Raw genomic sequence first — 12,435 nt, 5'->3', positions numbered from 1 at the left:
AATGAAGATGGTAATAATAATCTATAGCTTTTGAGACATAGCGCGAGACGCCCCTTAATACGCCAGAACGAAAACTCAAGTGAGGGTCCCTCGCACACGACGGTGCGACGACCAATGGGGCCGCTCCACCTTTGACGCGCAGGGCACCTTTCCAACTCCGCCCCCTCCCGCGCTCACACCGTCAGCAGCGCACCAGCCCTGGTTCCCGCCTCGCCCCGCCCACCCCTGTCGCGCGAGAATATCGCGTAGCGTCGGGGGACATGCGCTTTTGACGTCATCGATTTCGTCCGTCACTAGGCGTCGGCGGAAGGAAGTGGCTGCTGGTGACTGTGCAAAGATGGTAAGCGGCGGGGTGGGGGGCCGTCCACGACTGTGCTCGGGGGCTGTCGAGAAGGGGGCCGTTGGGCAAATTCGTGACCCGGCGAGAAAGGGGAAGGGGCGTCAATTGGCCGGGCGAGGGAGCGAACGCTCTTTCGTTTCTGCCGTTGCGTGGTGGCCAAGTTAAGCCGGGGCTTGATTCTCGTTATTATTATCATTCACCACGCACGATTTTGAACTTCTCGCTCCTTTCCCCCTCGAATGGCCTTTTAGGTGCTCAAGAATAGGCTTCCTCGGATATTTCCATAGAGTCTGAGTTTAGACCAGCCCCAACCTGGTGTCCTCTGGGTGCTAACTAGTTGGACTGCCATTTCTATTTTCCACCAGGCAGTTATGCTAGCTGCGGAGGTATTGGGAGATGTAGTCCTATAGTCTGAACCCAGGGGATATGGGTGCCAGGTTGGAGAAAGCTGCTCTACGGCAGGACATATCCACAAGTCTTACATCACAGTTCCCATTATGTTCCAAACATCCAGAGACTTCTGCCTACTCCTGGTTTCGGCAGTTCACTGAGAAATTGGACCTCTTTAAGAACTCAGATTAATTACTTTATTTCTATACTGCCTAAGAACTGAAGCTTTCTGAGCAGTGTATGATTGAGAACACAAAATAATACAGTGCATAGTCTAGATGCTGCTATATAGTACTGCTATGGGAAAGGACAACTTGTCCCATGCTCCTAGTACTAGTGTTACTATTTAATAGTAACTTTTTTCAGAAATGGAAGTGATGCCATTTGAATATTTTCTTTTCTACTGTGCTGTTTTCTTAGCCTTGGATTTTCTAGTTAGGCTTCACTGTATTTATTGGTGTAGTTTTCTGGATAGGATTACAAATTTTTAAAAAATCCCCTATTTTCTGTACTCTTCAAGAGCAGTCGACAAGAACAGTGACTGGTGAAAGTCTTCCCACTGCTTTGTTGCATGCTAAGAAAAAACTCACTTTTCTGTGTGGCTTTTCCTGGCATGGAGACAACTGGTGAAAAAAATCTTTATTATCTTTATAGTAACCTTTTAGGAAAGTGTAGGAGAAGAAGAATGAAACCAATAGATTAGCAGTTCTAGTCCTAGACCTTATTTTGATTCAATGAATTTTTTCACAACCTGTTTACACATACTATTAACAAGATGCAATGGGTAACATTTATAAAATGTTTACTACAACAAGCAGCTAGCAAACAGGGAAGGTAAGTGAAAGATAACAATGAAATGCTACATGCATTTAAAATGAAGCACCTGTCTTATTAGCTGGATTCACCAGTAGCGAGAAAGAGTTAGCAATGAGATAGATTTAGAAAGTGATGGGTGGAGCATAGACATGCACTCTGGCTATTCACTTCTAGCAGCTTCATCGTAACTTTAGGACTGGTGTCACTTGAAAATAGACGCTTTTGTGACAGAACCCATTTCCTTTGCACTGGGGCTTGACACTCCGTTTGCTACTCTTGCTGTGTCACCATGTACTGGCCATTCCCAAGGATTCTTCTGGGTTTTCTTTTGAAACATCTCACTTCCACAGGGAAGCAATAGCACAGTTGTATCAGTTCTGCTGTCGGAGGGATTTCCTGCAGTTTAGTCTTTTATTTACTTAAACCATCCACATTCAGACCTTCTGCAATAATAATTTAAATTTATGTGCTCCAAATGTTTGCAGAATGGAGGTGTGTATTTGAGTAAAGGAAGTGCCTGGAGGTTCCAGCCAGGATTGTTTGTGGTGCAAAAAGCTGTAGAGTCTAGTTGCAAGAGACACAAACAATTACAACTTAAATATACAAGAAAGGCTGATGGTGGGAAAGGAAACAAATGCTGCTTATATTTGCTGGAATCCTGATTTCTAGTCAGTCTCCTGTTCATGGCCCATATTACGTCAGCTTGTGTGTCTGCTCATAAAATAGTCTGTTCTGTATCCCTGGATAATTTTGTCATCTTTTCTCAAAAAAACCTTTATGATAAACAGTTGTTCAGAATTTTATCCAAAATTCTGGACATGCGGCTATGCATTTGATGTCCTTCATAGAAAAGGAAAGAATAGCTAAACAGATAGGTAAGTGAAGGAGTTGCATTCTATATCTAGTTCAGTTATCCTTGTACCAATTTTAGGATTACCTTTCCTTTTTTTCCATTTTGCCTATGTGACTGTAGACTAACATCGCATGCTTCTGCCTTAAGTACCTTCCTGAAAGGAGGAACAGAGTACCAAAAACACAAGTCCAACTTAGACAGCTCATTTTCTCTGGGAAGTTGAAAGGATCCTCCTTGTAGTCTTCAGCCTACTTTAATATTTCTTTTTTAATAATGAAAATGAGATTGCCTCACCAGTATCAAGTAGCATAAACATAAAAAGGGATGGGAAGAATAGACTTTGCCATGATAGTATGCTGAGTGTTGGAGATGCTTGGAAATCAGCAAGGGCTGCTAATGCTTTCTGTTTGGCACCTCAGTATGCATTCAGTCCCCACATTTAAACATGTGTTGCTATCAGTGACTACCACCTGCTTTTGCCTCAGAAAAGTGCTTGTGCTCTCATACTGTGTCTGCTTTAAAAATGTGTTCTTATTCATGTTCCATAACATTAAAGGGCCATAAGTGGACATGACTGAACATCAAGTTAATAGTAAATTTAAAAAATACAATTTGCAATGGTAGAATTGCCATGAGGATAAGCTTTACAGCACAAAAAGTAAAGCTTTTCGTGTAGCATGTCAGAAAATTCCAGGTCATGTGTCACCTGAAGAATTACGTTGAGGGGCATAAAAGTGGTGGCTATCACAACCTCTAATAAATGTCACTGTGGATTATTAACAGTTTATATACAGACTGAGCATAAGCTTTGTTTCTGCAGGGCAGAATAAGCTAGAGTAATCACAGCTTGGATTTAATGTTATAGCCTGGATTTGTCTCCAGTGTCAAGTATTTGTGTCAGTGTTAAGGTCATGTGCAATATGCATAGAATATGAAATAAACTTGGGGTAAAAACAACTTTTGTTTTACTTCTACAGTAAAACATCCCTCTGCACCTAAAGATAACCTTAATATTAGTAGTTTGTATTTCACAAGTGATATACCTAAAGCCCCTGTGTATGTGTCTTAATTGAATCTCTAAAAAATGTCATTTTACAAGCACTCTAAATTTTGCATCCCTAATAGTAACGTTCTCTGTTTCAGAATACCAGAGGGCTAGGATCTCAGATGAAGGACTGTGTTCCAGTTCCTGATTTTTCAGCAGGTGCAGCATTTGAAAGCCATGGTTTGATACATAGAGGGTAAGCAGTAGAAATCCAAATAAATATAATGGAGAACTTCCTGTGCACAGATAGATGTCAGAGGTCTAAAGCACCTGTGTTTCTGTCTTTCTGATGTCTGTCTGTCTGTGTGTGTGTGTGTGTGTTTGCCACATCTACAAGGTAACCCTAGCCAATCCCCCATTCATCACCTGGCAGCGTAGGTAGGAGTGGAGATGAACTCTGACCAGGCCATCTCCACCATTGCCATCCACCACTCCATCTTAGATGACAGACTAGAGTAGGAAAGAAGTCCTTCTCTGTCCAGCATCTCTGCTTCCATGACTTCAACAGGGAAGGAGCCCACATGTCTCTCATGGGTGGGCGCTTCCTTAGTTACAAAATGTTATTGTACTAAATGTTTGTCTCTTTGAAAGTTACACCCAGTTACTTACTATATTAGATGTCAGTAGAAACCTTAAATATAGCTACTTTCCACAGAATTGAAATATTAAATATGGATCCATCCAAAGTTCTGTGTCGGTCTCTAGTGCGCTTCCTGAAGCATTGGAGCCAGTTCAGCCTCCTGAACTGGGTGGAAAGTGCTTTGCCTTCCTTCCTTCAGTAGCAGACAGAGCAGCAATTTCCCAGGAGTCTGCTTCTTAGAATTAAGGGACTGTGTACATGTCAGTGCTCCTGCATAGCGGGAACAAGTTGAACTTAGTTTGACCTATAAGGAAGATGGGATTCAACAACTGAGCCTTCCCCATTTCCCCCGTTTTGCCTGACCTGTTTGGTGGCAGCACTGTGTGTATGCAATGTTTTTGCTTGTAAGTAGGTGATAATGCTATGGATTAGATATGATGAAGGAAGTGTTGGGATTGCTTTCCTTACTGGATTCTAGTTGGCACAATTGGGAACCTGTTGATTAAACTGTTACTCTTATTTTGATGTTCCTCTTCAAATGATAGCCAATAGCTTAAGCTGTGTATTTGCTAAATGAGTTAATAAGATGATCAACAGTATCCTCCGTAGTCTATTCTTCTCCTTACTCATAAAACAAGCATGCAAATAAGTGTACCAAAAAACAAACAAGAAAACCAAAACATCAATGTACAGTAATTGAATTATCTTACTGATAAGTCTCAAGGACAATGTTGGAACACCATTCACAAACCATTGATAAAGATAATACATAAGTGACCTAAATATGTAGTGATCATATAGTTCTAAAAAGAAATGTTTTAAAGAGGAAAATCTTCTGTCAAAACAGTTCAGAAATATAGTTAATGAAATGAAATGTTGAGCTAAAGTAACACGTGCTATTTTTGTGTTTATAGCTTTGCAAATGTGAAGAGTGAACTTTTCCCTGTCCATCCTTTGGAACTATCAGAGAAAAATGTAAGTACAGGGCTTAAACTAATTTATCCTACAGTCCTAAACCCTCTTACATGGGAGTAAGTCCCATTAAAATCAATGGGATTTACTTCTAAGTGATGTAGATAAGATTGTTCTGGAGCTTTTCCCTTTCTAGACAGTTTGCAGTCTAGCTTGAAACAACAGAGCCAAGCTGATTGTAGAAGGCACAGGCTTGATAAGCAGGTACATTAGAGTGGATAGAAAATGGATACCTCAGGAGAGAAACCACAAAAGTGCCATAAATTCCTTATTGATGGGGAATTTTGAAGAGAGCCCTAAAAAAACAGTCTGTTTCCAGTGTGAGGAAGAGAATGGTAACAGACAAGATGAGCATAGTAGAAAGTTCTGTAGTGAAAGGCTTAACAAAGAAGAGAATAAAGGGAAGTTGGAGAAAAGATACAATAGGGATGAAAACTTAGATTTATTTAAAAGAACTAGGAACATGGCATTCCTACAAGTTGCAACCTTTTTAGAGTTCTGAGCAGGGGAATACATTTAGCAGATGCATTCTAAACAGACATGGGTTAACATAAAAATAAAGAATAAGAAATGAAAGTGTATACAGCTTCTATTAATAAAACTACTTTCAGAGAGAAACCTGTACAGACTTACCTCACCCGACTACAGTAACATTGGTGCAACTGTGGTAGAATGTATACATTTTGAGTTGTATCCAAATTAATAGTATTTGTATCCCTAATCTTGAAATGGGAGATCATGCAGGTCACTGTAGAATATCTCATTTGTTCTTAGACTGATATATTTAAGTATTTTGGTTCTTTTGGAAGAAAAGTTACAAGTTAGACGGAAAAAATGCCCTACATCTGGTTGGACATATAGGGAGTTACAGAACTCTTTGCTTTGGACGTGCATAAAATTATACCATAAAGCAGGGGTCCTTGAACTTTTTGAATAGGGGCCAGTTGAAAGGCTGCAGTGACTGTCACGGGCCGGTGTGGTGGGGGTGCCTGGGGGCGTGGGCCGGTGAGGTGCTGTTGGACACGCACAAGGCAGCATCGGGCATGTGCGGTGGTGGCTCACTCGCTCGGAGATCTCCCAGTGAGTCCAAAACCATCTGCGAGGCAGCAGTGAGCACGTACGGAAGGCAGGCGGCGGCGGCTCGCTCGTTCTCCGAATGAGCAAGCCACCACCTCCCCGCCTGCGCAGCAAGCACGCGGCGGCAAATGGCAGCGCGGGCCGGGTGGATGGCCATGGCAGGCCAGGTCCGTCCCGCGGGCCGTAGTTTGAGGACCCATGCTGTAAAGAGTTAAAGAAATGAGATGCAGTGCCTGTTAGATGAAAGCTGGAAACTTACTTGTGAATGCCAGCTGGTACAGAATGTCATTGCAGACTGTGTGTGTATCCAGTGTATTGTTAGACTTGTATTTAAAAATGTGCTCTAATTTATGCATAGATTTACACAAAACTAAGGCAGATAAATGTATTTTTTGTTTTTTCAAACTTATATGCAAGTATAACGCATGTTACATTAAAATTGATTTCTGGATTTATCTTACTGCAAAGACTTAACAAATTGAATGTTTGTGCCCAGAATAAGTTTTCTACTGAAACGCATAAGTTCCCCACCCTTTCTATATCATTTTAAAATCTTGTTCTTTTGTTGCTATTATATATTAATTCGTTTCTGGGACACCTGTGCTGTAGATTTGAATAGACATTTTACATATTTTGCAACTTAGTGCCCAGAGGATTATTCTGCTAATAGAGAATTACATCTTGCTACATAACTAAATATATTCCATTTAAATTGCTTCAATATTGCGAAAGGCCTTTTCCGCTGCTGCTATCCATCTTTGGAACTCCCTTCCTAGGGAAATTCGCCTGGCACCGTCTTTATTTTCCTTTCGGCGCCAGGCAAAGACATACCTTTTTAGGAATTTTTTTAACACTTAGACTGAATGCTGTGGCCCTTTTTATATTGCTTTCATGGGTGTTTTAATTCATTGTGTTTTAATAGGTTTTAATATGCTTTATTTTGTATAATATGTTTTATGTACTGTAAGCTGCCTAGGAAGGCCTTGGCAGTTATAGGCGGCCTATAAATACAAGCATAAATAAATAAATGATAAATTATTGGGGATGAGCAAAGAGTCCAAAATAAACACATCTCTTCCTGTCCTTGTCCACTGCCCGATTAGTCACGTCTGTGAAGAAAGTATTTATGGTTTACAGAATGAATGTGCTTTTTTCATCTTACCTCCTCACGGAAAATGATCAGGTAGAGCAAAGCCACAGGAGGAGTTCTGCCCATATGGTTTCCAGACTACATATCTGCCATTCAGCAATATGAGGAAAAGCCATGCGGAAACTGCTCCCACATTGAACACTGATAACTGAAGTGGACTTTTGCTCTAGTAAAATGTTCATGCATACAAAAGTGAAACTTGGCACATACAGGTATCCATTCAGTGGCTGAAGGAATACATTAGACCTGAGCACCAGGTTGAGCAGGATTTGGGTGGTTTGGTGCTCTTTTGCTTTCACCACTAGGTGGAATCACAAAAGCAGCCAAGCAGTTTGCTTTGGTGGCCTGGAATAGGTGCTTATGCATTCAGCTTGGGGGAAGATAATCTCTTATTTTTTTCTTATATGAAGAAGTGAACCAACAATATCTATAATAAGCTAGTAAAATCTATATATGTGTGACATCATAACCAATTTCAACAAGAAAATTAATTGTATTGTATTTCCTCGGTAGTAGTAAAAAATAAATTCTTAATGCTTCTTTTTGTAGTTTTCATTAAATCAAGATAAAATGAATTTTAGTACTTTGAGAAATATTCAAGGGCTGCATGCGCCACTGAAGTTGCAAATGGAATTCAAAGCAGTGAAACAGGTATGTCCTTTTTTAGTTATACAGCAAGGCCTCCATATCTGCTGGCTTGGTTACTGTGCTTTCAGTTAATTGCGGTTCACCTCAGTCCAAAAGGGGAGTTGTAAAGTGCTTCCTTTAAGGAAAAATTCTTGATTTAATAGGGAAATAAAAGAATTGCATGCTGAAGTAAGAACAAATGAAATTGTGAAAAAAGAACTGTATGTATTATATAGTATTCGCTATTATCCATGGTTTCAAGCATCCGCTAGGTGGCTTGGAACTGATCCATGTGGATCTGGGAACCCTGATGTATATACATGTTCTCCTAGCTCAACCTGTTTCTTTAAAGCACCAAATGAAATAACATTAAAAGTTAGTTAGCTTTTAATGACCCGTGCAAAATTTTATTTAGTAAAAGTTAGCTTTTAAATGATCCATGCTTAAAATTACTGGAGCGTCATGTCTGTGTAAACAGAGGAGTAGTACACATTGCACTTAGGGGGTGGAGGAAGAAGAAATTCTGTAATTTCCTCCACGAGAATGTCACGAGCAGGACGGAATTGACTCTTACAAGTATGTTCCTACATATGTTTACCTGGAAATACATCCTGTTATGTTCAGTGAGGCTTACTCTCAAGTTAGTATGCACAAGATTTCATCCTAGTTAACTGCATCAGTTAATCTGATAAAGTGGAGAGGAGGATTATGTAAGCCACCTTGAATTCCTTGCAGGAAAAAAGGCAGGATATAGAAATAATAAATAAGCCTACATCCGCTTACTGAATAGTTTGAAAGGAAAATATTGTTTTAAGTGACACGTGTATGTGCTGTAGCAGTCAGCATCTTACAGAGAAAATAACTCATAAGAAAGTACCTTCCATTGGAAGTATAAGTGACTATATTAAATATGATTAATATTAATATCAATTATATTTTGTTTTTAAATTATAATTTTAAAGTTTTCAGTGTAGTGTACTATATAAAGACAGCAGTCCTGTGCCAGCCCTACTGAAGTTAGCAGGGCTTAGTTCTGAAAAGAGACCTTGAGAATCTACTAACAATCTAATAACTTGTCAACTTCATTTTTCAGCCATAGTCTCTAGATTAGCAGCAAACTAATTTGCAATGTTTCAATCTCCATCTCTTCTCCTGGTTGAAAAGGCAAGAATTTTTTCTGCAATGTTCCTGTAAAAGGTGGAGAAAGCGATTACAATGTGTAAAGGAAGGTGTTGAACATATTGCATGCTACATTTATACACCTACTTTGAATATACAGTGAGACCCTCTATAGAATTTGATAAATATAGGCAATAGTATCCCTGTCTCTTTATGAAATCTCAGATATTAGAAATTTTGTTGACCCTTTCAATTTAGCAGAGGATTAAATAGGGACTGCTTATATGCAGTATGTTAAGACTGTTGAATGATAAACTGTGCTCCTTTGTAGGCCCAGCATCTTCCCTTCCTTCATAGTTCTAACCTGTCACTGGATATCTTGAAAGGAACCTATGACTGCATTGGTTTTGAGGACATTCTGAATGGTAAGGATCTTTGGGGAGAAGTCTTTTTTTACGTGGCAAGGAAGAGAGGGAAATACTCCAAATGACTAAATGTAGCTTTGATTCACGTGTAGCTGCAGGGATGTGAAAGCCGATTCATCTGGCTGAGTCTTGTGTGTTGTATATGAATGATGCAACCATATTGCTGGGAAGAACAGTGGGGGAGAGCTATTGCCCTCATTTCCTGCTTGTGGACTTCCCATAGGCATCTGGTTGGTGCCATGAGGAAAAGAGATGCTAGACCAGATTGGCCTTTTTTACTGATTCCTCAAGGCTCTTTCTGTTGTGTGGGTGAGTTCATTCAGCATTTGCAGCAAAGAGGACCTGCATCCCACACCCAAGAGTGCATACCAACTGCTTTGCCTACAGTAGCATAGATTGGCTTTATTGGAATTTGTCACCTGTTGTATGAGGAGCAAACGTTAGCATCTGTCCAGGCTCCACTTTTATTCAGTCAGATCAGAGCTGTGTTGGTTGATTGTTAATCAGTAGGTGAATGGATGCTGGTGCACCAAGTAATACAACTTTAGATAAATTTTGATTTTGCATTGATACCTTTTTAAAAGGTATCATGATGTAAAGATTCAAAGTCACACTGAATTCATAAATGTATCACCTCTTTTTCAGATCCAGCACAAAGTGAAGTAATGGGAGATCCTCATCTAATGGTTGAACATAAACTCGGTTTATTATAATGCATACAATACTTCAACTTTGTGTTCATAAACAGGTTTCTTGTCTGTGACCTGCCAATTCAAGTAAAGTATATTGAATAGTCATATAATACTTGTTTTGATACAGTCTCTCACCTACTTTGATGAAAAAGTCATATAAAATACTTCTAAGTATATAACTTTTTGTTTTGTTTACTGTCAATATAAATGTCATGTAATTGGGTATTTTTTTTAAAAATCAGGAAATACATTTCTGTATACAAGGCTGTCATTATTTTGTGTCCGCAGTTGTAGAAACTTACACATTAAACATCTATAGCAAAAAGGAAATACAAAAAATAATTTTGAGATACAAGGTTGCATGTAAAAGAACCGTTTGCACCTTATAACCCAGGTATTTGCTGTTGAATATTTCTTTGTTCTTTATGATGTGACATTGCATCTTTTAAACAGTGAATAAATTTTTCTATAAATGACTACTCAAAATATTTAGTGGTATCTCTGAATTTCCTCAAGCCAAGCAGCATGTTTCTGTTACTTGGCCATTCTCTTCTATGTAGGGGTGCCTCACCTGGGCAGTAATGCTGCTTACACTGTTCAATCAGATCTTCTGTCGATGCTGCACCAGGCAGCTAAAATGCCACCCATACACCTAGTTATTGCCCCATAACATTTCCACGCAGAATGTACTGATCCAAATACAGTGACAACAGGAATACTGTGGTGCTAGCCATTTATCCTGTCCCTACTTTCTTCCTAACTTAGGCTAGCCTGTTGTACCAACAGACACCAGTTCCCACCTAGTTCATCATAGAGGAGCTTCCATGTTCCCTCCTTTTTGACTCAGTTGTCCAGCAGAGACAGAAATACATCACTGCTAGTAGGTGTTGGCAGATTTGCAGTTTAGCGATGACTAGTTCAGGGACATAAATAGGGGGAGCTGGAGCCACTGCAAGAGCACATCAAAGCACTCTTGGTTATCTTGGTGCTGTTGCTTACTGACTACCTGTAAGGTGAAGCTGCAAATGTCATATCAAGGCCTCTCCTTCAGTGGAAGCCATGATGGCTACATCCTATGTGAGACAGGAAGTCTTTAGGGGCACTGTTCAAGCAAAATAGGTGTGCATGGTATGGAGAAAGACATTCATTTTTCTCCCTCATAACAGTGAAACCTGGGAGTTTCCCATGAAGCTGAATGGGGGGAGTTTAGCACAAATTAAAGTTGTTTGCACATATTCTTCATATAGTTAAACTATGGAATTTGCTGCCATGGGAAGTGGTGATGGGAACTAATCAGGATGGCTTTGAAAAGGGATTGGACAGAGAATTGTGGATGAACTGAAGTGGGCAAAGGTTTTGTACCTATCCTGCTTGAGCAATCCTGTGGGCAGCTGGTTTTTCATTGTGTGTATGGAGTTCTGGACTAGATGAATCTTTGGTATGATCTAGCATGTCTTTTTTATATGCTTCTGTTGGGAGCTTAGTGAAAGTTAACTGCACCAAAGCGTGGCCTCCTGCCCACATAAGTACAGTATCCATGAAGCTTGGTATCCATTTTGCCTTCCCCTATCTTCCAGGCATCCTGGATGATCTGGTAGGTAGAGAGTCAGACTGTGAGTAGAGAAATCCACACTCAGCTATAAACTTGATTGTCTGGCTTTGGGCCTGTCCTGTAATCTAACACTATCACTTAAGATAATGGGAGTACTATGCATTTGATATTAATGTCCTGTGCAATATAGACAATAAGCATGCAAATGCAAGTAGAGAAACAGGTACCACTTCGATGGGAAGGTAACAGCATTCAGTGCTCTTCGGTGTTTAGTCATGCCGGCCACATGACCACAGAGACTGTCTGTGGACAAACGCTGGCTCCCTTGGCTAGGAAATGGAGATGGAACACCACCCCCTAGAGTCAGGCATGACTGGACTTAATGTCAAGGGGAAACCTTTACCTTTTTATACACCATGTAATTATATAGTCAAATGAAGAGGCACTTGGGATCCAGTGGTTCAATTATTCTTCACAGGGTACCTTTATTTTGCCTGTCTTCCCCCATCTTACATTGCTGGTTGCCAATCTTTTTTAGCCTTATCTTTGGAGCATTCATTAGTGCAAAGTGCTCCTTGATAGGGTGACCTTTCTCCATCATTCTTCATTGTCAGTTTCTTATTCTAGGAACCATTGATATTACCCATGCTGTGTCTTAATGTGGGAGCTCTGTTTATTGGCGGGGACTTTTATATCCCCTGGTGCTATGTCACAGTTGGTTAGCTGGAATCCCATCTTCCATGCAGGGGGAGGGCTCTCACCTTTCATTGCCGTGGCTGCATGCTTAGTTGTGACAG

The 12,435-nt window shown here is 40.2% G+C and overlaps 1 protein-coding gene and 1 long non-coding RNA gene across 2 annotated transcripts; one reads left to right on the top strand and one right to left on the bottom strand.

The window, feature by feature from the left end:
• The first annotated feature begins 271 nt into the window (after positions 1 to 271).
• Positions 272 to 10,574, top strand: LOC123029275 (proteasome maturation protein). The gene is made up of 6 exons (XM_044442048.1): positions 272 to 340; positions 3,543 to 3,640; positions 4,939 to 4,999; positions 7,773 to 7,874; positions 9,301 to 9,394; positions 10,040 to 10,574. Exons 1-6 carry the CDS (start codon positions 338 to 340, stop codon positions 10,105 to 10,107), a joined length of 426 nt encoding a protein of 141 aa, XP_044297983.1. The 5' UTR covers positions 272 to 337; the 3' UTR covers positions 10,108 to 10,574.
• LOC123029276 lies at positions 8,236 to 10,103 on the bottom strand. Its single transcript, XR_006415895.1, has 2 exons — positions 10,029 to 10,103; positions 8,236 to 9,038 (listed from the first exon to the last, which is right to left on the bottom strand). It is a non-coding gene; the product is annotated as an uncharacterized LOC123029276 (long non-coding RNA).
• Positions 10,575 to 12,435: the final 1,861 nt, after the last annotated feature.

The sequence above is a fragment of the Varanus komodoensis genome, unplaced genomic scaffold (assembly GCF_004798865.1).
Source record: "Varanus komodoensis strain SLA01 unplaced genomic scaffold, ASM479886v1 scaffold4, whole genome shotgun sequence".
Taxonomy (NCBI): domain Eukaryota; kingdom Metazoa; phylum Chordata; class Lepidosauria; order Squamata; family Varanidae; genus Varanus; species Varanus komodoensis.
This window is presented reverse-complemented; position numbering and strand designations above follow the sequence as displayed.